The sequence below is a fragment of the Cydia pomonella genome, chromosome 2, assembly GCF_033807575.1.
Source record: "Cydia pomonella isolate Wapato2018A chromosome 2, ilCydPomo1, whole genome shotgun sequence".
NCBI classification, from domain to species: Eukaryota; Metazoa; Arthropoda; class Insecta; order Lepidoptera; family Tortricidae; genus Cydia; species Cydia pomonella.
In genome coordinates, this window is record NC_084704.1 from 29,877,521 (window position 1) to 29,899,105 (window position 21,585).

The 21,585-nt window shown below is 40.1% G+C and overlaps 3 protein-coding genes across 3 annotated transcripts; 1 reads left to right on the plus strand and 2 right to left on the minus strand.

The window, feature by feature from the left end:
* Positions 1–326: 326 nt before the first annotated feature.
* On the minus strand, positions 327–14,708 carry LOC133534873 (WD repeat-containing protein on Y chromosome-like). The gene is made up of 18 exons (XM_061874171.1): positions 14,094–14,708; positions 13,527–13,718; positions 11,540–11,651; positions 11,072–11,229; positions 10,600–10,776; positions 10,218–10,394; positions 9,635–9,868; positions 6,187–6,439; positions 5,833–5,969; positions 5,439–5,527; positions 5,171–5,365; positions 4,546–4,671; positions 3,917–4,077; positions 3,374–3,585; positions 2,595–2,776; positions 2,167–2,308; positions 1,522–1,719; positions 327–1,080 (listed from the first exon to the last, which is right to left on the minus strand). Exons 1-18 carry the CDS (start codon positions 14,349–14,351, stop codon positions 895–897), a joined length of 3,189 nt encoding a protein of 1,062 aa, XP_061730155.1. The 5' UTR covers positions 14,352–14,708; the 3' UTR covers positions 327–894.
* LOC133534876 (small ribosomal subunit protein bS21m) lies at positions 14,624–15,816 on the plus strand. Its single transcript, XM_061874175.1, has 2 exons — positions 14,624–14,904; positions 15,039–15,816. The coding sequence occupies exons 1-2, from the start codon at positions 14,731–14,733 to the stop codon at positions 15,153–15,155; spliced, it is 291 nt and encodes a 96-aa protein (XP_061730159.1). The 5' UTR covers positions 14,624–14,730; the 3' UTR covers positions 15,156–15,816.
* On the minus strand, positions 15,808–21,173 carry LOC133534874 (out at first protein). The gene is made up of 7 exons (XM_061874172.1): positions 21,017–21,173; positions 20,648–20,761; positions 20,095–20,229; positions 18,259–18,439; positions 17,272–17,402; positions 16,631–16,753; positions 15,808–16,000 (listed from the first exon to the last, which is right to left on the minus strand). The coding sequence occupies exons 1-7, from the start codon at positions 21,098–21,100 to the stop codon at positions 15,971–15,973; spliced, it is 798 nt and encodes a 265-aa protein (XP_061730156.1). The 5' UTR covers positions 21,101–21,173; the 3' UTR covers positions 15,808–15,970.
* Between the last annotated feature and the right edge of the window lie 412 nt (positions 21,174–21,585).

Below are 21,585 nucleotides of genomic sequence, written 5' to 3' on the forward strand. Positions count from 1 at the left end.
ACTTAACGAAGCTCGAAGGTATCACGTGGAGTGAAAACAACTCGGACGGAATTGTGCAGTGCTGTATAATACCGGGCCACTTACTCATTATTGGGCCAACGTAGGCCAATCTAAGTCACGCAGCTAAAACGCAGCCTGCGTCCGCGTCCCTAAGCGTATACATTTTATAAGCACGACTATCAGACTGGAACAGTCCAGTCTACGGCCGGTTATTTACGCAGAGCCGCTGGGCGCCTCCGTGGACCACCACGGCGCCTTGTCAACGAGGACTGGAGTTGACTGACTACGGGTTGTCAGGTAATTGAGATATTAATGAAACACGTTAGTGATATCGCAAAAAATATACTGTAAAGAATCACATGATTAATCTATAAGTAAAATATGTAAATAAACTCACAACATATCTAAAACATTAAAGCTGAGAACTGACGACAGGTACGCAGCTATAGGTTAAACGTACGTAGCTGTTTGTCCCTGTCGTCAATTACTGAATGAAGTAAAGTGTGTGGAGCGCTAATTTAACCCAAGCTGCTAAGCGAAGTTATTTGTTGAGGTGTGAAGTTATAATATATATTGACCTTTAATGACGTCAAGCTCGTTTTGCATCTCTGTGAGGTGATTCTCTTGAAATTGCTCAAAAGCTGTTTTCAAGGGAATCTGCAGAAAGAAACGGCAATTCCAACTTGACGTCGCCATTCAAGGTTATAAATATATTACGCCTCAATAAAATCACTCGGACGCGCTATCCAACTTGAGTTTACTGTCTTTGGTGAAGTCTCAAGGGGTTAATAGGTATATCTATCTGGATGACAGGGATAGCACAAAATATCTCCTATAAGCAGTTTTTAGTAGCAAGACTGAAAGTATCCCACGCAAGTATAGATCTAACCCTTCTCAAGTCTCCGAGCGCTTTTCCGTGCTCATCCGCTGGGGCGCCTCCATAGTAGCAGTGGAGCCGAAATGCGCCTTCTTGCCTGCAGCGGCAGCACGGCGCAGGCGCGTGGCGCGCACTAGCTCCGGCGTGCGCGGCCGACGTATTGGGGTGGTGGATGCCATGCGCAGATGCGCGTATAGCGGGATCTGGAAAAGAAAAAGTGGTACGGTACGGTAAAATTTGAATCTGTCAAGGCAGCTGCATCCTATTCATTTCCTTGTATTTGTGATTCTGTGAGCGCGACGACGACGCTACGGCTACGGAGCGTTATCGATTGGCACGTTGGCTAAGCACCCTGGTCGCCACAAAAGTCACTTATAGTATTTATTCCCTTCTGATCATTTGCGCAATTCCGTTCGTGTTACGAGGGATGGAAACACACCTCATGAGGTAGGTATTATTTTTTCCCACTTGACAACGTAATAGCTGAGCATTTTCAGTACTTATATAATGCCTTACAGAGTCCTCCTTTTATCTGACACAGCATCTGTCACAGGCGGCAGCTGTGGCTTGCATGTTATGTTACCCGGCGCACGGCGCGACGAAAGAGGCAAGCCCGCCTCAAGGTCCTCGATTTTATTACTAACCGTCTGCAGAGAATCATCGAGCACAATCGGCGCCTGCGTCTCCGGCCGGCGCGGCAGCTTAAAGTGGTGCCCGAGCAGCGGTTCCGCGCACGGCGCGCCAAACGTGCCCGTGCGCAGCTCGCGCTCCGTGATGTCGCGCAGCTTGTCGATTTCGATCTGGCCGGGCACGTAGCGCGACACGTAACCGCTGCGGAATACCTGCACACGAGAGGGTTAAGATTGATGGGATTCTTATTTAAAATATAGGGAAGTCATGAGTCAATTTCAAAATGAAGCAAGATGATTCTTTGAAAATAACTTAAGTACCTACGTCCTACGTCTACGTCGTATCCTGTAGCTAAGAGCTTTCTTTTTATATTCCACTAGGCATAGCACGAGCAAGAATGCGCCGTGACAGTATTTCGCCCGCGAGATAAACTTTTTGGGGAGGGACAAGTAGTCTTACTCGCGCGCAAGATGCCGTCGCTATAAAGCGTGCTAAGTCTACAGACACTCAAATGAATGAACTATGATTTATAAAGAAATTAATTTCATGAAATGATTTTTGTTCTTCTGAATCCTTTAAATTATTCAACACCAGCCATTAAATGAATCTTGCCATTTGGCGGCGGCCAAATCAATTGTAGGCCAGAGCCTATAGCTCACCTTCATTGTGGTAAAGCTCGCGACCTTCTTGACATCAGGTGGCACAGAGGTCACGTCCAGGTTCCAGGGCTGGAAGGAGCCAAGGGTCTGAAGGTACTCGCCGGAAAGACGCCAGACTCGTACGCTGTAGTCTGAACTGCCACTGCGTGAAAAGATTAGATTTATGTAGGGATGCGGCCGGTTAAGATGAAAGTAACATAATAGCGTTAATGGGTTACTGCTCTAAGCTATCTACCTATGCTCTACAAAAGTGTGTAAATTGTACGTGACGAAGCACTTGGCACTGTAATAGGTAGGTAGTTGAGCATGAGATATACTCAAAAGTTGGGGCAACCTTCGTCGGGAGTGGTAAACAGTACCTGAGCAACAGCTTGTATCTACCTACTCACAGATGTATACTTATAAGAGACATGGTCTTCGTTGAGCACCTGAGCAGTAGTTTGTACTCGTCGATATAGGCGAGAGTAGTGACGCAACGCACGTGGCCTCTGTAGCTGTTCAGCAGCAAGGGCAAAGGCTGATCGCGAACACAACGCTTGGCGCGGCCCTCGATGCGATCGCGCCACAGGAATGGGAACTCTAGGCGGAGAGCCGGCATGTTGACATGTACCTGGGAGGAAACAATTAATTGTCACCACCAGCTTATACTTACACGTCCTGCGTGACATAGGCCTTTACTCCTTTAGTTTAAAAGGTGGGCAACCGCCCTAGCATTCCAGTATTATTTACTCATTTATTTATTAATCAAAGCACAGATTGACAACTACAAACAAATAAACAAGAAAGAAAGAAGTAAAAAAAAAAACTTAAAAGTAAACATATAACCTATATAATATACTAAAGTGAACAAACTAAAACTACGATTGAAATATATAAAAAAAACCTCCTTCGAAAACCCTGTTTCCGGCATAAGACCCCAGAATGCTGGCGGCGTTACCTACCCCTTTGCACCGCCAGACACAGCCTCTAAATTAATTTCCTTTGAATTAATGTGCAGAAGTATCCCTACAGATTTCCTCAGAATGTAAATTAAGATAATTTCTCCATGCTATAGGTATTTCATTTCCCTTAACGAAGTGCGCATATTATTTCTTAGCTAGCATGATGCTGCGATTGGTAAAAGCCAGAAGCCTGACCTTGTCTAAATGTCTAATGTATAAACTTTTGGGCAACCTGTTTGGTCCTTCTCCAGCATTGCTATACTAACCTCCTTATTGACAAGATAATTCGCCATAAGCCAAGTCTTGATGTATCCCACGGTAGTGCCGGTAAACAGGTAGTTGTTCTGTGAGTCAGTAGCCAGCGCCGAGACGTAGTCACCAGCTGTGTGCACGGCTTGGAAAGAGCCCTGGAACCCGCCGGCTGAATGGTCCGACCACGCTTGCACCATACCGTTTTCGAGAGACAACATCAGTGATGCTGAAAACAAGGATCGTAGTATTTTGATCGTAGATCTACTTGCGAATTCAATGCTACAAGAGTTAAACGGACACGGCTGTTTGACTACAACAACTACAGAAAGATGATGGTGAATATCTACTTTTACTGTAGTGCTCTACCGTCTCTACCTGTGCGAGTTCAAAAATAATGTATACTGGAAACTCCGGTCTATAAATTAAGTAGATCTTCACAGGTAAAGCATACCATAAGCACCGTAAACAGTAAAGAGTATGGAACACTTGAACAGCTTATCGGCTGCGACGGACACTATCGAGACTGAGACATTGGTGTAAGTAGTACTTTTGCTAACCAACGCGCATGTGCATAGGCCGGGTCTCGAGGAAAACCATGGCGTGTACGGCGAGATGGCGCATAGCCTGCGCTCGCTGCGGGAGCGAGACGGTAGACACGCGGCGCGCGCGCGCCTTCTGTACCGCTGCTGTCGTGTCCACGCCGCGCCCGCTCATACTGCTGCATTACCAAAACAACACGTAACCACACAGGTTTAGTGCTCAACTCAGAGAGAGATTTGCATGGAGAAATTATAGATTCTTCTTCTTCAAGTATCGAAGGTTTAACTGCGTGAGGCCGGGTATATTAAACCGCATTTAGTAATTGTTTACTATCTATAATTCCAGCGCGCATTTCGTTTACTCACTAAGTTTAAATGTTCATCCTAAGCTGCTAAAGTTAAACAGTTGGGTTAAAGGGGGAATGGATCCTGCTGTTTTCGGAACGTATTTTACTTTCGTTCGCTATTAAGAACCGAAACTAAGTATTCAGAATTCAGATGGATCAATAATCAGTGAAGATTATTAAAGTCCGTTGAATAGGCGATATTATGGCATTCTTTAAAAGGAGAGTGAATCGAATCAGAGTCCTCATGGATGTCTGTTTGCTGACCCATATAATTACGATATTTTCATAAGTAAAGGATACCTGGGCCTGTGCACGGACGACGAGTGCCGTTTTGCACCCGCGCCGCCGGGACTAGCAGCGCGGCTTAAGTCGCGCTTGTTGAATTGCATCTTAATGCGCAGCATGGGCTCCGTGCACGAGAACATTCTGTAAAAAAACATAACTTTGTAAATATAATAATAAAACTCTACTAATATTCCTCCCTCACACCCACAGTGGCATGCAAAGGCAACAGTAACAACAGATTTGTTTAGGTGTGGGCGTCAGTCTTTCAAGTTTAACTCTCAAGTTTCGCCAACCAAGGCAGTAGAAAAACGGTTTCACTTATCTATTTCAACTAAATTTGTGACCATGTCTTGCTTCATTATAAATAAATAGATTATCTAATAATGCCTACCTCCTCTTCTGCGTTTTGTTGTCTATGTTTAGTAGTTTGTTTTCATCCCTGGATGTCTTTCCTAATATAACACTGTTTATCTCATTTACTGTTAGTTGACCATCTTGTACGCTAACATGAGAGGTGAAGACGAGCGCGCTTGTCTGGTGCCATGCCACCAGCACGACGACCTTGTGGTGGTGGTCGTCCACCACCGTGGCCTAGCGGATGTCTTTCCTAATTTCCTATACCCATGCCCCTTCTTCTCACCTGTAGGGCTGACCCGTCTCCAACTTCCACAGTATCATCTCGGAGTTATAGGAGCTGGTAGCAAGTGAAAATGGCATACGCGCCGCCGCGGCCAGGACGTCCTCACTGTGTCGCGTCTCCCACGATTTGCCTGTTGTAGCTGTGCCAGTGTCCTCGAACTCAGTCACGTGTCGATTCCATCCAACTGCCATAATGCTGCAAGCAAAAGCTTTTTAATCCATTGATAATGGCCAGTTGGAACATGTTATAGTAGTAGTCCTTTACTTACCGTCCTTCAACCCAAAACACGCCGGTAACTTCGCACATGTACTCAATCGTCAAGGTTCTCAGGCACAATCCAGAGTTAAAATTCCAAGTCTGTAATGTTTGTAATAATAAATAGCTGATGCTGCTAGTGGGTAGTGAATTTTGGGAAAAGAACTTGGAAGCAAAGGAGAGATTTCGCAAATCGCATCCCAAATATCACAATGTATCCCAAGGGTCTGCGGAGGTCCTTGGCTGTTCGTTACAATATCAAGCTACTACGTCTTATTTTATTTCTTGTGTATTCTTTAGGCTGTAGAACAGCTCAGAAAGCGTGACATCACAATAACTGCGACATACATCGCGTTCGTTAAACAGTATCTACGTCTGTACGTAAAAATACAATACGAGTATCTAACCTTAAGCGAACCATCTCTAGCGCCGGTACACAGCAGCTGGTAACCGGGGTCGAAACAGGCGGCAGTGATCTCTACAGGGATCTGCTCGCCATGGAGCAGCCGGGTATGCGCATCCCTCATCATCACGTTGCGCTTTCCTTTAAGTACATCAAATATAAGTGTGCCACGATAGATGATAAGGTCGATAAGCATACAACTCAATGAAGTGGAGTTATTTATAACGCTAAAATATTCCATGGTGGTTGTCAATTGTACTGTACCTACCTAAGGAGGTGCATTGCGGTAACAGATGGGAATGTGCAATTCACAGGTTTAATGGTAGTTTAGGGGCTAAACCTAAATTCAAATTCTCACCAGTTAGAGGGTTCCAGTTGATGATGATGCTGTCCAACCCACAAGTGATTACCACTTTAAAGAGCGGGTTGTAGAGCACCTTCGCAATAGCTCTCGAATGTGTAAAGCCATCCGTATGGCTGGTGTTTAGTTGTTCATCCAACACCAGAACTGCAATCTTGATGGCTGCCATAATAAATTCTCGCGTAGCTGGGTTGTAGACGGCTGAGATCGGGGTACGCTCGCCGATTTCAGACGGCACGTCTATATACGTCTGTGAATGGTAAGTACACAGATGTATTCTAACCGCTTATCGATCGTAGGCAGGTCAAAGACTTGGCGAGCCATTCTTTATGCGGTCGATGATAACGCAAACTTCTTAGTGATCTCGAAATCAAAGTTATTACACCGATGCGCCCGAGATTTCGACTCGTGTGCGCGCTCAGTATGCAAAGGAAATGAAGGACCAGGTTGAGTTGGACAAAACGGACAAAATTGACATCATGTAACAGACTTTATGTTACAGATATACTAAAAGTTATAATCAGTTGAAGAGCATATTGCATATTGTCGAACTTCATAAGAATCCAAAGAAGATACTTAGTTCCAGTACCAATATCGAAGTTTTCCATCCCTTCAGTATGTAGGCAGGTACTATTAATAAGACATTATTACACAAATGTCAAAGAGTATTTAATAATACAACAAGTATTTAATAATAGGCGATTTTAATATGAGCAATATTATATGGACACATCAGCATTCTACTTTGATTCCCTCGAATTATAAAACTAACGATGAGTGTAGTTTAATTGATGAGTTAAACACGCTAAACTTAAATCAATATAACGATGTCCGTAACCAGTATGGTAAGTTATTAGACCTTGTCTTGTCCAATGATGTAGTACATGTTAGTGAGTGTTCGGACCCTTTAGTACCGATTGATCCATATCATAAAGCTATATTAGTTTCGATTCAATTTGCAAAAATAAGTAGTTTAAAACCCGCTCCTCGCATAAAATATTTTTACAATAAAGGTGACTATAGTTCCATTAACAACGAGTTGACCTTGATTAATTGGGAGGATGAATTCTCGCGACGCTCATTAGAGGAGTCGGTTAGCTTTTTTTATTCCACATTTAAAAAACTGCGATTTAAATATATCCCTAGTAAAATATGTCATACTGATAGTTTTCCTAAGTGGTATTCGCCCGCGCTAAAAAAAAGCTATCAAAGAGAAATCTAAATATCTAAGAAAATTCCGTACATATGGTAATATATCAGATTTAATCTCTTTTAATTTTCAAAGGGACAGGGTCAAAAAACTTGAACAGTCATGTTTTGCAACATATGTTCGACGCCTCGAAAATAATATCGTTAGAGACCCGAAGCAGTTTTGGTCCTACATTAAGTCGCGTTCTAGCTCACATGGTGTACCGAGTTGTTTAAAGTATGACGAAAGATTGGTCAATACGGCCGCTGATATATGTGAGGCTTTCTCTAACTATTTCTATACAACATTTTCTGCGCCTAGTATTGATCAAGCGGTGCCGGTTGACTCTGTGGGTGGTTCTATCTCACATATAAGTAATATAGAAGTTAACTCAGATGCTCTTATAAAGTTACTGTTAAAATTGGATCCGTTCAAATCAGCTGGACCTGATGATATGCCGGCCCTCTTTCTGATTAATTGCGCGAATACAATTGTGATTCCAATATCTCTACTATTCAAGCGCTCATTTGCTGAATGTAACGTCCCTTCCATATGGAAATCAGCCTACATTACACCCGTTCATAAGAAAGGCCCAAAAACGGAAGTAACTAATTATAGGCCAATCTCAAAACTCTGTATACTTGCTAAAGTACTTGAAAAACTAGTTTATACTCAAGTATATGCGGCAATTAAGAATTATTTTAGTCCTTTCCAACATGGTTTCCTGCGATGTAAGTCTACCGTTTCAAATTTGATACTCCTTAATGATTATGTAACTAAAGTCATGTCTGAAGGTAGTCAAGTAGATGTAGTTTACACAGACTATAGTAAAGCGTTCGATAAAATTGACCATAAATTGCTAATCCTCAAGTTAAGTAATATGGGTATTCACGGTGATCTGTTGCGCTGGTTCACGTCTTATATTGACAATAGGTCGCAAGCTGTTGTCATTAACAACTATGTGTCTGGCTGGGTAACTGTTCCCAGTGGCGTTCCTCAAGGATCGTTGCTGGGGCCTTTGCTTTTCAATATATTTGTCAATGACATCAGTGATTGTTTCCACACTTCCAAATTGCTATGTTTCGCTGACGACATGAAAATTTTTACCAAAATTAATTCATTGGATGACTCTGCTCTTTTACAAGATGACCTTACACGTCTTGTTGCATATTGCCAGACCAATAAATTAGATCTAAATGTATCTAAATGCTTTACTTTAACCTTCACTAGACAACAAAGTTCAATTCCAACTTCGTACAAGCTAAATGATCATGTGCTTAAATCTGTGTCATGTATGAAGGACCTGGGAGTCACCCATGATTCAAAGCTTTTATTTGATACTCATATAGATAATATAGTAACTGGTGCTACCAAGACTTTGGGATTCATAATGCGTAGTTCTTTACATTTTACCCAAATTAAAACTATAAAAGTTCTTTATTGTACATATGTCAGAAGTAAACTTGAATATGCGTCTCAAATTTGGAACCCCAGTTATAATATTTACATTAACAGAATAGAACGTATACAGAAAAAGTTTGTAAAATACCTCGGCTTTAAAATGAAAACTCCTTATAATTCATCCAATTATGAGAATATTTGTAAAAAACATCACCTTATCCCACTACATAAACGTCGACAGATTGCAGATATTACTTATATACTTAATATTTTAAATGGTAACATTGATTGTCCTGAATTGCTCGCTAAGCTCTCCTTCAATACTCCATCTAGGTCTAAAAGATACTTCCCTCCCCTCTCAATTCCTTTTTCATCACGTAATTACAGAAAGAATAGCTTTCTACTACGAGCTGGTAAAAGTCTAAATGAACTAACGAAGGAGCGGGATATAGACGTTTTTAATAGCAACATCACAACTATAAGACGGATTCTAACAGACAAATTACTTGAGTGAGCGAGTCGTATGTGTTGGCATATTATTGTATCGATTAACGTATTAAGATTACTAATAAGTTTTGGTTTCTTTGTTCAGTATATAATATAATAAGTATTAATATTTAAAAATATTAGTGGTAACACGTTGTAAAAAAAAAAAAAAAATCTAGTGCTAACCACCAATTATCTGTTAACCTGTTGCTACCGGTGGGAACCTATAATTGGCTCTTTGTTATCTATATATATAACTATTGTACAATCTATAGCTGTTGGTTCTCCGAACAATAAATAATAAAATAATAAATTGACTAAGTCCTACAGTAAGCTCATAAAGGCTTGTGTTGAGGAACTATATCTTACCTGAACACAATTCTGCCCTTGAACATCCCAGACCTTGATAACCCTGTCTCTCGCCAGCGAATAGATGGTCTGCCCACCGTTCTGTAGCACGAGAGCAATGATGCCCGCATGGTGGCCCTGGAGAACTAAGTTAGGTGCGGCAGGAACGAAGGGGCTCCACACGCGTACCGTGCAGTCTGGCCCGCCTGTCACTAGTACATGGACTTCCTCGTCAAACGCGAAGCATTGGATACCCTAAAAATTAAGGAATGATGATATCCTGTCAGACTTCTCTGCTCTTGCGACGGCGACACCTGGACAATTAGGTACCTAGTCAATAACAGCTTGACTTGCAAAACCAAGTTGTGTTTTAAATCTCTGAGATCTAGTACGAGAGCTTGGGCCGAGATATTCGAACCTAACGTTTGACAATTCCAAGATCTCTGAGGCTCATTTGAAATCGTGAAGGGTTGCAAGGATATTTTAGGAAGAGGGTTAGTAACGTATGGCAAATGTGATTCCGCATATTAAGAAATTGTTCTTGTTGATTGTACACGTGTTGTCGTATGCAATTTAATAAGCTTCAATCAACTTACGGATTTACCTTATCGACATGGAACATGTTGTGTGTCTTGGAGCCCTGCAGGTCACACATGAGCAGTGCGTCAGGGCACGTAGCACAGGACACGAGACAGTGTAGCGGCGAGTAGTATGAAACCTGTCGCACCCAATCTGTATGGACCCGAGCTTTTTCAATCAGGCGCAATTCTGGTAGCGCGCGCTGGTAGAAACAAACATAAGATTGATCACGCTAAAGGTCTGTTGAAAACTATGAAACGTGATCCCGCGTGCTTGTATTATTATAAATGTGAACCCCTCTTGCGGTAGGTAGGTAATCGAACTATGATGGCCTTTTAATATCGGAGTTAAGAGTACCGATGCCTATGTAATAAAACAACACTTTGCCCTATTTTTTTTAATCATACTTTGCGTTGTAGATCAATATGACGCAGCGTCTGCAACGGTTTCCCAGCTTCATTCCGGAATGGTCCACGCTCGATTGGAGAGAACTGCAGGACTCGCACGTATCCTCCAACATCTCCGAGGATCAAGATGCAATTCTCGTTTATGTCCTTTTGGAAGTAGTAGTACATTGTGCATATCTATAAAGGAAAGTAGTGACAGTTAGGGCACAGCTAAAGTAAGTTCGTTTAACACAACCAAAAATAGGTGAAGACAGAAGAGATCGCCATTTCTAAATTTAAAAGAGATAATCGAGCTCTTAATTGTTACGATGTTAGTATAATATATAGTAAAACAACAGATTCAGGCCCAGAATATTCAATGTTTTATATCCTGAGGATTCGCGCAGTCTGACATTCATGGGGTGTGCATGTGCATAGTTCGTACATAATTCAAGAGTAGACAAGGAAATAAATCATCCTGTTAGATACTAGCCATGTACTCCCAGCTGGTGATAACGATCTTGAGCGTGAAAGTCTTGGCCGTGATGTCGTAGAAGCGCAGATCGCGCTCCGTTGAGCTAGTCACCAGCATGTTCACGTCCGGAAGGCACACGCAGTCCGTCACCCATGTGGTGCGCACTTTCAAGACAGCTGACAGATATATTGACTTTTGAGGAGAAGGATACTTTTACAATACAGGCGCAAATATACTATACCAAAACATATATGCTAGAATAAAAGAGATGTCTAGGATTTATATGCCTGGGAGGTGCTGAAACTCAATTGGAGTTCTATAATTGATTACGACATAATAACTATCAGATACAAAAGTAATAAATAATAGTTTTGTTATGTTTAGATACATTAAGAATTTAAGATCAATCGATCGAAGAATGCGTCGTTTGCTCTAACGTATTAAATGAAAGTGTGACAAATGAGAGGAATATAATAGTGCACTGACGACTGGATGAATAAGCGGTGCGAAGCATCGTCATGTTCAGCGTCCACCAGTTGAGTTGCCCGTCGCGGCTTGCAGTGATGTATGCGCCCTGCATTGGAGTCATGCTGCGATCCTGCATACATAATTAGCAAAAATTAGTAATCAGTTACAATTTTGATATTAAGTACTTATTTGCTTCGGTTCGTTTCATCATCATCATCATCATCATTTTTTATTCATTAATAATATTACATTGTGTTTGAAAAATCTTAAATCTAGGCACATGCATACAAAAATTATATCAACAAGATACATCATAAAAATAAATATTAAAACTAAATCAAATAAATCGCCCGCTCAAATAGATAGCCCAAAAAAACATGAATATTAATAAAAAAATTGTCAATAAAAAATTAAAAATACGAGAAAAAATATATAAAAATGCCAACAGTAAAAAGAAAAATGAATTAAATAATATCATTTGAAAATTAGGAAAAAAAATTTTTTAGTAACATGTCAGAATAAGAAAATAATTTATAAATTTGGCTCTAACCAAGGTCTGTACAATGTTGCGTTTCACGCAAATAGCAACAATTTATGATCTGCGAACATCTTGCAAAAGTGATTTATACCTACTTATTCTTTCTACAGCAACAGTTTACCGTAGCAGTTTCACAATTCGCAGCATCTGATTTCGAGTTAAAGTGTCGGCAGCACTACTATACCTGTAGATACACATACACTGCATTTTGCCAGTTTTTATTTTATTTTTAGAAAACAAACAGCCTTTTACAAATATATCTAAAGTAAATGAACTAAAAATAGGCCTAAAGTTTCCTACATTACTAAGAAAACTATAACATAGAAATGTAAATTACGCAATTATAAATTACCGGTTTAGTTGTGTACTACATGCAAGTAAGTAAGAAAACATACAAAACTATGAAAAATATGACTGGAACCAAATTGATCAATTTCTAGAAAACAAAATTTGCCGAACTTTGTTCTTGAACACGGACAAACTATGAACAAAAATATCTATATCGTTAAGAGATTAATTATACAAATAACAAGTGCGCCTAAAGAGAGTTTTTAGCATACTGTGTGCCACAGGAGGAAATAGATAATGTGGGTTTAGAACGTGAGTGGAACCGAGAGATTTTGAAGGAAACGCTATCTAATAAAAGGTTAGAATCTATGTGATGTCTAATAATTTTAAATAAAAATAAAACATCTAGATATGCTTTTCTTTTCTCCAACGGAGGGAGCCTATGTCTAGCTGCTGACGAAAAATAATCACAGTTATAGCGGCCGGTTCTGTAATCAAGGGACTTACAAAAAAAATTCTGAATCTTTTCAAGTCGTGACTTATGAATGCCAAAATGTGGGCTCCAAACAACACTGCCAAACTCCAAAATACTACGGACGAAAGAGTAATACAAAACTTTAAACGTGAATGTACTTTTGAATGGTTTACTTAAACGCAAAATCATTCCTATTTTTTTATATGCTCTCGCCACAATATTATCTATGTGTTCAACAAAGGAGAGTTTAGCATCCAGAGTAATCCCTAAATCTCGGATCGACGACACCCGTGAGACACTGCTACCAGCTAACTTATAATCGAAAGTTATAGGATTATGTTTACGGGAAAATGTGATAGCGTAGCATTTCTCAGCGTTTAGAATTAAGTGATTTCGCTGACAATAGTCCTCAAATTGTGACAAATCGGATTGTAACGCAACACAATCATCATAATTTCTAATAGTCTTATATATTTTTGTGTCGTCTGCATAAAGTATGTGGGATGAAGACTGAAAGATAGTATCAATATCATTTACATATAAGACAAATAGAAAAGGCCCCAGGTGAGAGCCCTGGGGAACCCCTGAGGGAACGGGCAGAAACTTCGACCTATAGCCCTTGAGTGCAACCGCCTGACTTCTATTACTAATGTAAGACTTTAACCACCTAAAGAGGTTAAGAACATATTGCTCATATTGGTAACCTTTGCAACATCAGGACAGAAGCATATCTTGGATATGGGATGTCGGTGCTGGGAGCGCATGATGGTGGGGCGACCCATGATAGCAAGCTGTAACGACGCGCGCTGGTTCTCAGGGTCATTGGTGAAGTAGCCAAGCAGCAGGTGCGACACCAGTTCATCCCATTCCATCTCGCCATTACGGTTCGTGTTTATCTAGATCGGGTTAATTATTTTAAATATCAAACTTCTATGAAATTATGACGTATAATATTAAATAATACTTGCACAGTCTGTGCTATTAAAATCGCTGCCAACTTAGCTTGGTCTAACTCTACATACATGTTTCCAGAGCTAAACGAAAGTTGTCAAGAGCATAACAGCAAAAAAAATTGGTCCGCCGCTGGCGCTAAGTTTGTGGTGTACCAACTTGGCACACTTGGTAATCAGTGAGGATTATACTGATTATAGTGATTATGTACCTATGGCAACGGCATAAAATTTGGCAGGCGACATAGCCTCGTCAGTCTACTTCTCTGGGATATTATCCGAATAAAAATTATTAAAAATTCAGGTAGGTGAGTGAGGTACCTTCAGAAACAATATATTGAACTCTTCATCATCGTATTCTAAGTTAAACTGGGTCCTCAAAAGCTCCCTGAATTGATTCGGTAGCAATTTGTGCAGGTAGGCCTCTTGGAAAGCGTTCTTGAGCACTATCATATCGGCCATGGAGCAGCGCTCGTGCAAGGGTACGTTGCGCCACCGCTGACGCACTGTTAGCGACGGGGACGCGTCCGACACCCTTGACGAGTTCGATATTGCCACAATTTCGCTCTCATTTGCCATGGTACTTAATATAAGAAATAATAAGATTGATTCTATAATACAAAATAATAATATCACAAAGCTGTTTGTTTTTATTGTTGACAAAGCAGTGTCAGTGTCAACTGTATGCGAAGTGCGACGTTTAAGCTTCGCGCACTTGGAACGGAAAAGGAAATCGTAAAAGCGTTCTTCACCTTTACACGGCTTCAAACTTGCACTGAGTAAAGAGGGAACGTAGAACGTCTCAAAGCTGTCAAAGAGGACTTCGATAACATAAAAAAAACCTTAATTATGACATGGCAGTATGGGTTAGAGCTTTAGTCTATCTCGATGGACGAAAAAAAAAACATAACCTCTAAATTCTATTTAATATTCTAATTATATTATTGAAATTTTCAAAATGCAATTAACTTTAAGACTATTGGCTAACAGACATCCGCCCTTCATTGCCAGGACGGTATTTGTGAAGAACAACAACGTAGACGATGCTTGCAGGCTGGTCAACAGAATCCTGGGCAAAGAAGGCATCTTGGAGCAGTTCAGGCTAACCAGATACTATGAGAAACCTTTCCAGGTCAGAGTAGCTTAGTTTACAAATCCTTTTATTTAACATTTTATGTGATATTCCAATATTTCCAAAAAGCTTAAATGGGTTTTTAGAAGTAAACTGGACCCATTTTTGTTTGTATAAATAACATTTTGTTTTAGACGAGACGACGAATCAACCATGAAAAGTGCAAAGCGATCTACAATGAAGATATGGAGAGGAAAATTCAATTTGTGCTCCGCAAGAACAGACATGAGCCATTCCCTGGATGCCACTAATGACCTATAAAGATTATCTTTTCAATTAACAACAAATGCGCCCATATCCATGTAAAGGGTTAACTCTAATAATATCAGCCACCACCATAGATGATAGGTGATGGATCTAGAGTATCAATCTAAATGTAGAGTAGGTTACCTAAGATTTTGTAAAGGACACTAAGCATGATGAGCTTGTACATTGACCTGGCATTTGTTTTCTCTATTGCACGCACATAATTATATTGCTGTCCCGCTTACACAGTGGCAATGACCACCAAAACAATGGGTGGGACAGCAATATAATCATGCGATAGAGATAGAAACAGGCAGGCCAATGTATGAAATTCTCTGTGCTTGGCATCCTTAATTTACATTATGGTTTTTAAGTAGTCTTGTCTAAATCCATCAGTAACACGAGAATAACGTAAAAAATGCAGGGAAAGGAAAGTGTGATTCGCTGTGCCAATGCTCCGGTTACAGTAATTTTGGAGTTTCTATACAAAGGGAATGTATATGAGGTGTAGTATGCTGATATATTTATAATGGAATCTAAGTATACTCGAAAATTGTTGTTAAAGAGCCCTTTAAGCCTGATTGCATTTGTTGTTAATAATAAAATGTAATAATATTTAGCAATTAGAATTAGAATAATGTAAATAAAACACTCATAAAAAAGACAGTCATTCATTTTTGCTTATCACAAAAAATACAGAGTCTTAGCAAAATATTTACAAGTCAATATTATCACATTACAAAACCGAGGTTATAAAAATAGAGCTAAGAATAATGGTAGAAGCGACTAGATACGTTGGGCGCGGAGGCGGGGCGTGGGGTCACGTGTAGTTGCAGCAATTGTGCCGGAACTGAAACAAGCAATGTCAGTTACAGTGCTAGGTGGAGGTGGTATGCCAAAAACGCTGGAAATTGTGTTAAAAGCATGAAAATCTGTATGATTGATCTTTAGGCTATTTGAATCAATTTGACCCGGAGAACCAAAAAACAAAGAAAAAAGGAGAGGAGTTATGACATCATCTTTTTTTTCTATGTATTTTAATAATTAATCGAATAAAAAATCATGTGCCGTGGGATTATTCGCGAACTAATAAATAATTAATTCTTGGAATAAATTATTCACGAATAATTAATTCATGGAATAAATTACTAACGAATAATTTATTCCAAGAATGAATGGAAATGAATAATCATTGGGAAAAAAAATTGTCAGTCGCGCATGATTTGGTTATTCTCAATAATTAGGCGGGTCCACACAGAGCGAGCATACGCGCGAGGCAATGTTTTCGCGCACAAACCGGTCACTGTAGACGTGCCTCGGGCGATGCACGTCTACACAGGTCGTTTTCTGCGCGAGGAAATTGCCTCGCACATACGTGCTCGCTCACTCGCTCTGTGAGGACCCGCCTATTTAAATAACTTTTGCCCATCTCTGGTTACCACCTAGGCAAAAGTCACATTCACATTGGTGAGCCACACACCTGTACGTAGAAATGGTAGCGGTAACAGCGGTGGCAGGTCTTGATGCCGCAGCGGTAGCTTAAACCTCCTTGGGGCTTGCCTTTACAGTACTTGAGACCACAAGGGTACCAGTTGACACAGATCTAAAAAGAATATATGTATTATTATTTTTGCTGAATGAAGCAGGAACACAACAGTACCGTCAACACACAAATTCCCCAAGATCATTTCCCTGAGGGTCATTGTAATAGAGTTTACACATGGCGCATGCTTTTCGTGCACGTAACTATAGTATGAATTTTCTGAAATGATTTTTACGTCTAAGACCCTAATTTGTTAAACAAAAGCCATTGTTTTTTTATGCGAGCGGTCAACTCCCATGTTAGGCACGTGGTAAAGCAACAATGTCGTTTAACAAGCAACTGTACGATGATTTTATTTAGGTACGACCAATGCCGCTCATTGTTACCTCTGTATATCAGCAGCAACAGAATATATCAAAGGATATGCTTGAGGGAGGTCTCAATGAGTTTGTACCTCCATATGACACTTCAGAGCGCAGCAGCAAGCAGTGTGATATGCTCCTAAGCCTGCACGTAGAAATGGTGGTGGTTTATCTGTACTGTGTGTGAGTAATTGTGGTGTTTGCCTGTCATGTTACCTCCATGTGGCAGATGCACTCTTTCCCTCGGTCGGTCTCGCTCACACATGGCGGTAGCGCGGCGCCGTCCGCGTCCAGAGCGCGCGCTGGGAACGGTGTCACTAGACTACTGTATGACGATTGATCTAGGCCTGGAAATACATTAATCATGTTAGTCCCTGCTGGTCTCCGTAACGTAGTACCTACTTTGCCTACACACAGCGTCACGTTGTATAGGGAAACAGTGACATTTGTATAGATTTTGATTCTGAGCACGTCAGTCAAAAAATACTCGTCAGAAATAAAAGCATATATAATTGGCTTCTCTGATACATATTTATGTTAACCTAGTTTTAGTTTACTTTAGCTGTTGGTATTCCGAATAAAATAAAATAAAATAAAAATATTAATCAGATGGCTATACATTCTTTTTAGCCTTGGCTAGTTGTATGCCCTACAATTTAAGTTTGAACTCTATGCAAATTATTGTGCAATGTGCGGATTGGAGTGCCTTAATGCAATTCGCAATGTCTCATGCAGCGTAACCCTCAGATGCACATTGAAAATGAAAAATGAAAATGAAAAAATGTTTATTCTGTTTAAGAATTACTTATACAGTTGTAAGTGTTGGCACCTCTTTTTAAGTAACAAATACCTGTGTTAAGAGGCACCGCTCTTCCTTAATTAGTAATAGTACAAATTTTTTAAAATTTAAATAGAAATAAAAAGATAAAATTAACATATCAGACACTAACAAAAGTAATTGCTTATAGATTAATTTAACCTAATGAGAAGATGGATCTGCTCCCACAGATATATGTTGTGTGCTCCTACAGACTTGCTAAGTCTACAATTCCGGCTGGGCGCCCAACGCGCCAGATCAGCCTAGCGCAGGTCGCAGGTACACCTTATTCCTGGCTCAGTCAAAGTGCCGCACCGGACAACGCGTGCGCCAGATGCAGAGGCTGTGATCTGTTTTAAGTCTCGGAGTCGCTGTGTATAACTCACCAGGCCTAGGCGCCCAGCGCGCCAGATCAGTCTGGCGCAGGTACACCTTGTCCCGGGCCTGTGCACAGTGCCGAGCAGCGGGCGCGGAGAGCAACGCCACGGCGCGCGCGCCAGTCGCCGTGGCTGTGGTCTGTCTCCAGCCTCGGGCTTCCTCTGCTACCCGAACTGTGCCTGGGTTTTTCTGGGAACATGCAAAGTTTTATTTAGAACTAACTCATCAGTTTAAAATTATCATGATTGTTGTGACTGTTAAATACAAAAGAAAGTTTAACAAACACAACATTGTTTTAATATAAGAGGTGTACCTAGCTGTGTCTGAATTATATTTATTTCTGGTCAAACAATGAAAATTCTATAAATTCTGTAGTATTTTGTGCAGCAGGTATATAATAAGAGTTCTTAAAATTCAAGGGACGAAGTTACAAACGAAGTTGTAAAGACAGGCCAGAGAATTTTAAGATCTAATTATGTGACGTCTAATTTTTTCTAAGAAAGCAGCAAACACCTAAAATTATAAATAAAATCTAAGTAAATATTGGTTTGTAGATCTTTGCCCTAAACTCAGATATATATGTTTTTTTATTATTTATTCCTTCACCAAAAAGGAAAACATCGTGAAGAAACCTGCATACATCTGCGAGAAATTCAAAGGTGTATGTGAAGTCCCCAATCCGCATTGGGCTAGCGTGGGGACTATAGCCCGAGCCCTCTCGCGCATGAGAGGAGGCCTGTGCCCAGCAGTGGGATGTATATAGGCTGAATTATTATTTTTTATTATTTATTCCTTGGATTAACACTTGCAGTTAAGCTATATTTGTTATTTTTTTTATTTATACTACGTCGGTGGCAAACAAGCATACGGCCCGCCTGATGGTAAGCAGTATCCGTAGCCTATGTACGCCTGCAACTCCAGAGGAGTTACATGCGCGTTGCCGACCCTAACCCCCTCCCGCCCCTCGTTGAGCTCTGGCAACCTTACTCACCGGCAGGAACACAACACTATGAGTAGGGTCTAGTGTTATTTGGCTGCGATTTTCTGTAAGGTGGAGGTACTTCCCCAGTTGGGCTCTGCTCTAGATCTTAAATGACATCCGCTGTGCTGTGCCCTACCACACAAAGCGAGATGACATTCACAATGCCCATACCTCTCTTGTGGACGTAGTTTAAGGACGTATCCGGGTCCAAAAAAGGAGTGACATAAAACTAACATTGAGAAATTAATAACAAGTATAGGTACATACCTAAATGCTAACTATACACTGATGGAGCTTGGCATTTCTATAGACTAGGTATCAGTTACTGTCATAAAACTAGCTTCGTGCTTTGGAATATGTCCAGTTTACTGTCAATGTCCAATTTATTGTTCAGGAGAGACAATGCGTGATGCAGCGGTCAGTGGAATAATGCAGGGGGCGCCAGAACTACGAACAGCACGGCAACAAGGGTGCAGCTGAATACTGCTGTGGGCAGGTACTCGAAAGGGCTAGCAACTGAAGGTTATGTGTATGGCCATGGATTAGAAGATAAAAATATCTTACAAGTGACACATTTCTTCTGGCTATGAGAGTGGTGTAGTTAACAATTCCTAGTATATAATATAGACTGGGGCACATGTGAGGATAATAACCAACAAATTTTTTGTTCAAATTATAATGACTAAAGAACAGAATACAGTGACTCATAATAACAATTTTGTTTACAGTTGTTGACAAACATATCAGGTCACCCATGAGAAGCATGCCTTAAGGCATTATGCTTGAAATTGGGGACTTGGTTTCTTTAAAAACTTACTCATACTCCTACAAGAGCTAAACCCTGTAATTGGTATAAAAATACCTGTCTCAGCTTGGCCATGGCATCAGGCGCAATAAAGTCAGCCTGCGCAGCATGTGTCAAGAAGCACAAGGTCTGCACACCAGTCTGCCCCAGCTCCTCCTCTGCTGGAATCACCACCTTCATGGCCTCCACTTCCTATAAAAGTTATTTAGTTCAGGATTTAAAATTTGAAGAACAATGTCAATTTTATTATATATGACACAGAAATGTGTTGACACATAAAGACGTTTATTCAAAAAGTTTAAACATAGGTACATAATAAAAGTACACAATAATGCTTACAAACTAATTGAAAGGGAAAGTGGCTCAGCTGATGTCTGCGCCAAAAGGCCTCGGGACACAGCAGCTCTAAGGCAGTTATTCAGTAGAATTACATACATATTTAATGCATATATTCACATCTCTACATTGTACGAGTTGAAAAAAAAATTAACTTAATGTGTTCTTTCCTGTTTATAACAGTTCTTAAAACTTGTACCACAATTTTGGACATTTACAGATAGCACTATATTAAATTCAGTTAGGAAGCCATGTTAATTAAGAATGAACTGACATTAGCGAAATCGACGATCTGCGACACGAAGACGCCGTCCATCCGCAGGAATTCCAGCGTCACCGTGTCCTCCGACACGTTGGCCGTGATGGTCTCTTGCACCACATCGCCTCCCTACAACACACTCCCGCTTAAATGCCAATACGTTCACCCGCACATCATCAGCTCAATATGTCAGTTTTTAACGTAAACAAGACACTAAAACAGTCAAACCTATCACAAAAAATGGTCGCATAAAAAACTGCCCCAAAGAAAAAGCTAAGTTGGATATATATTACAAGGAAGTTGTAAAGATCATTGAAGTTATTTCCTGAGATTCTCCGAATTAATGAGTGCACAAATTATATACAGACAAAATTATACCATTACCTGATTTCTTACATTGATGAGAAGTTGCAATTTAGAAGGGGAAATAAAGAAATAGAATAGAAAAGTTAAAATAAATATCTTCATTTCCTATTTACAAGATTTTTTATAAATTTATTTTGACAGCTTTGACATTTTCTCGGTTTTTGTAGTGTTTAAGGAGAACACCTTAAACAGTATTTGTGTCCTTTTCCCAATACAGTTAAGGTGCATTAATAGATAACTACTATAAAAAAATTGAATTAGCATATACCTTTCATTAAGGGCCAAATGAAGCAAAAATGTTTTTTGAATATCATCAACGACTAATTACATTCCTTGATCGTAAATTTGCGTAAAACTAATACCATGCTTCGTAAATGCTCACACTGGTACTCCATTTTACGCACGATGAGTTAAAACAAAAATAATAAAATAATTAATGAGACAGAGATAATAAATGATACTAAATAAAATTATCACTTTTAAATAGAGTAAATAAATATTTAGGCCGTAAATGCATATATGATTTTAAGATATACTTTTTTCTTTATTATTTAAATTAGAATCAAAACATTTGTTACTTTTGTTCT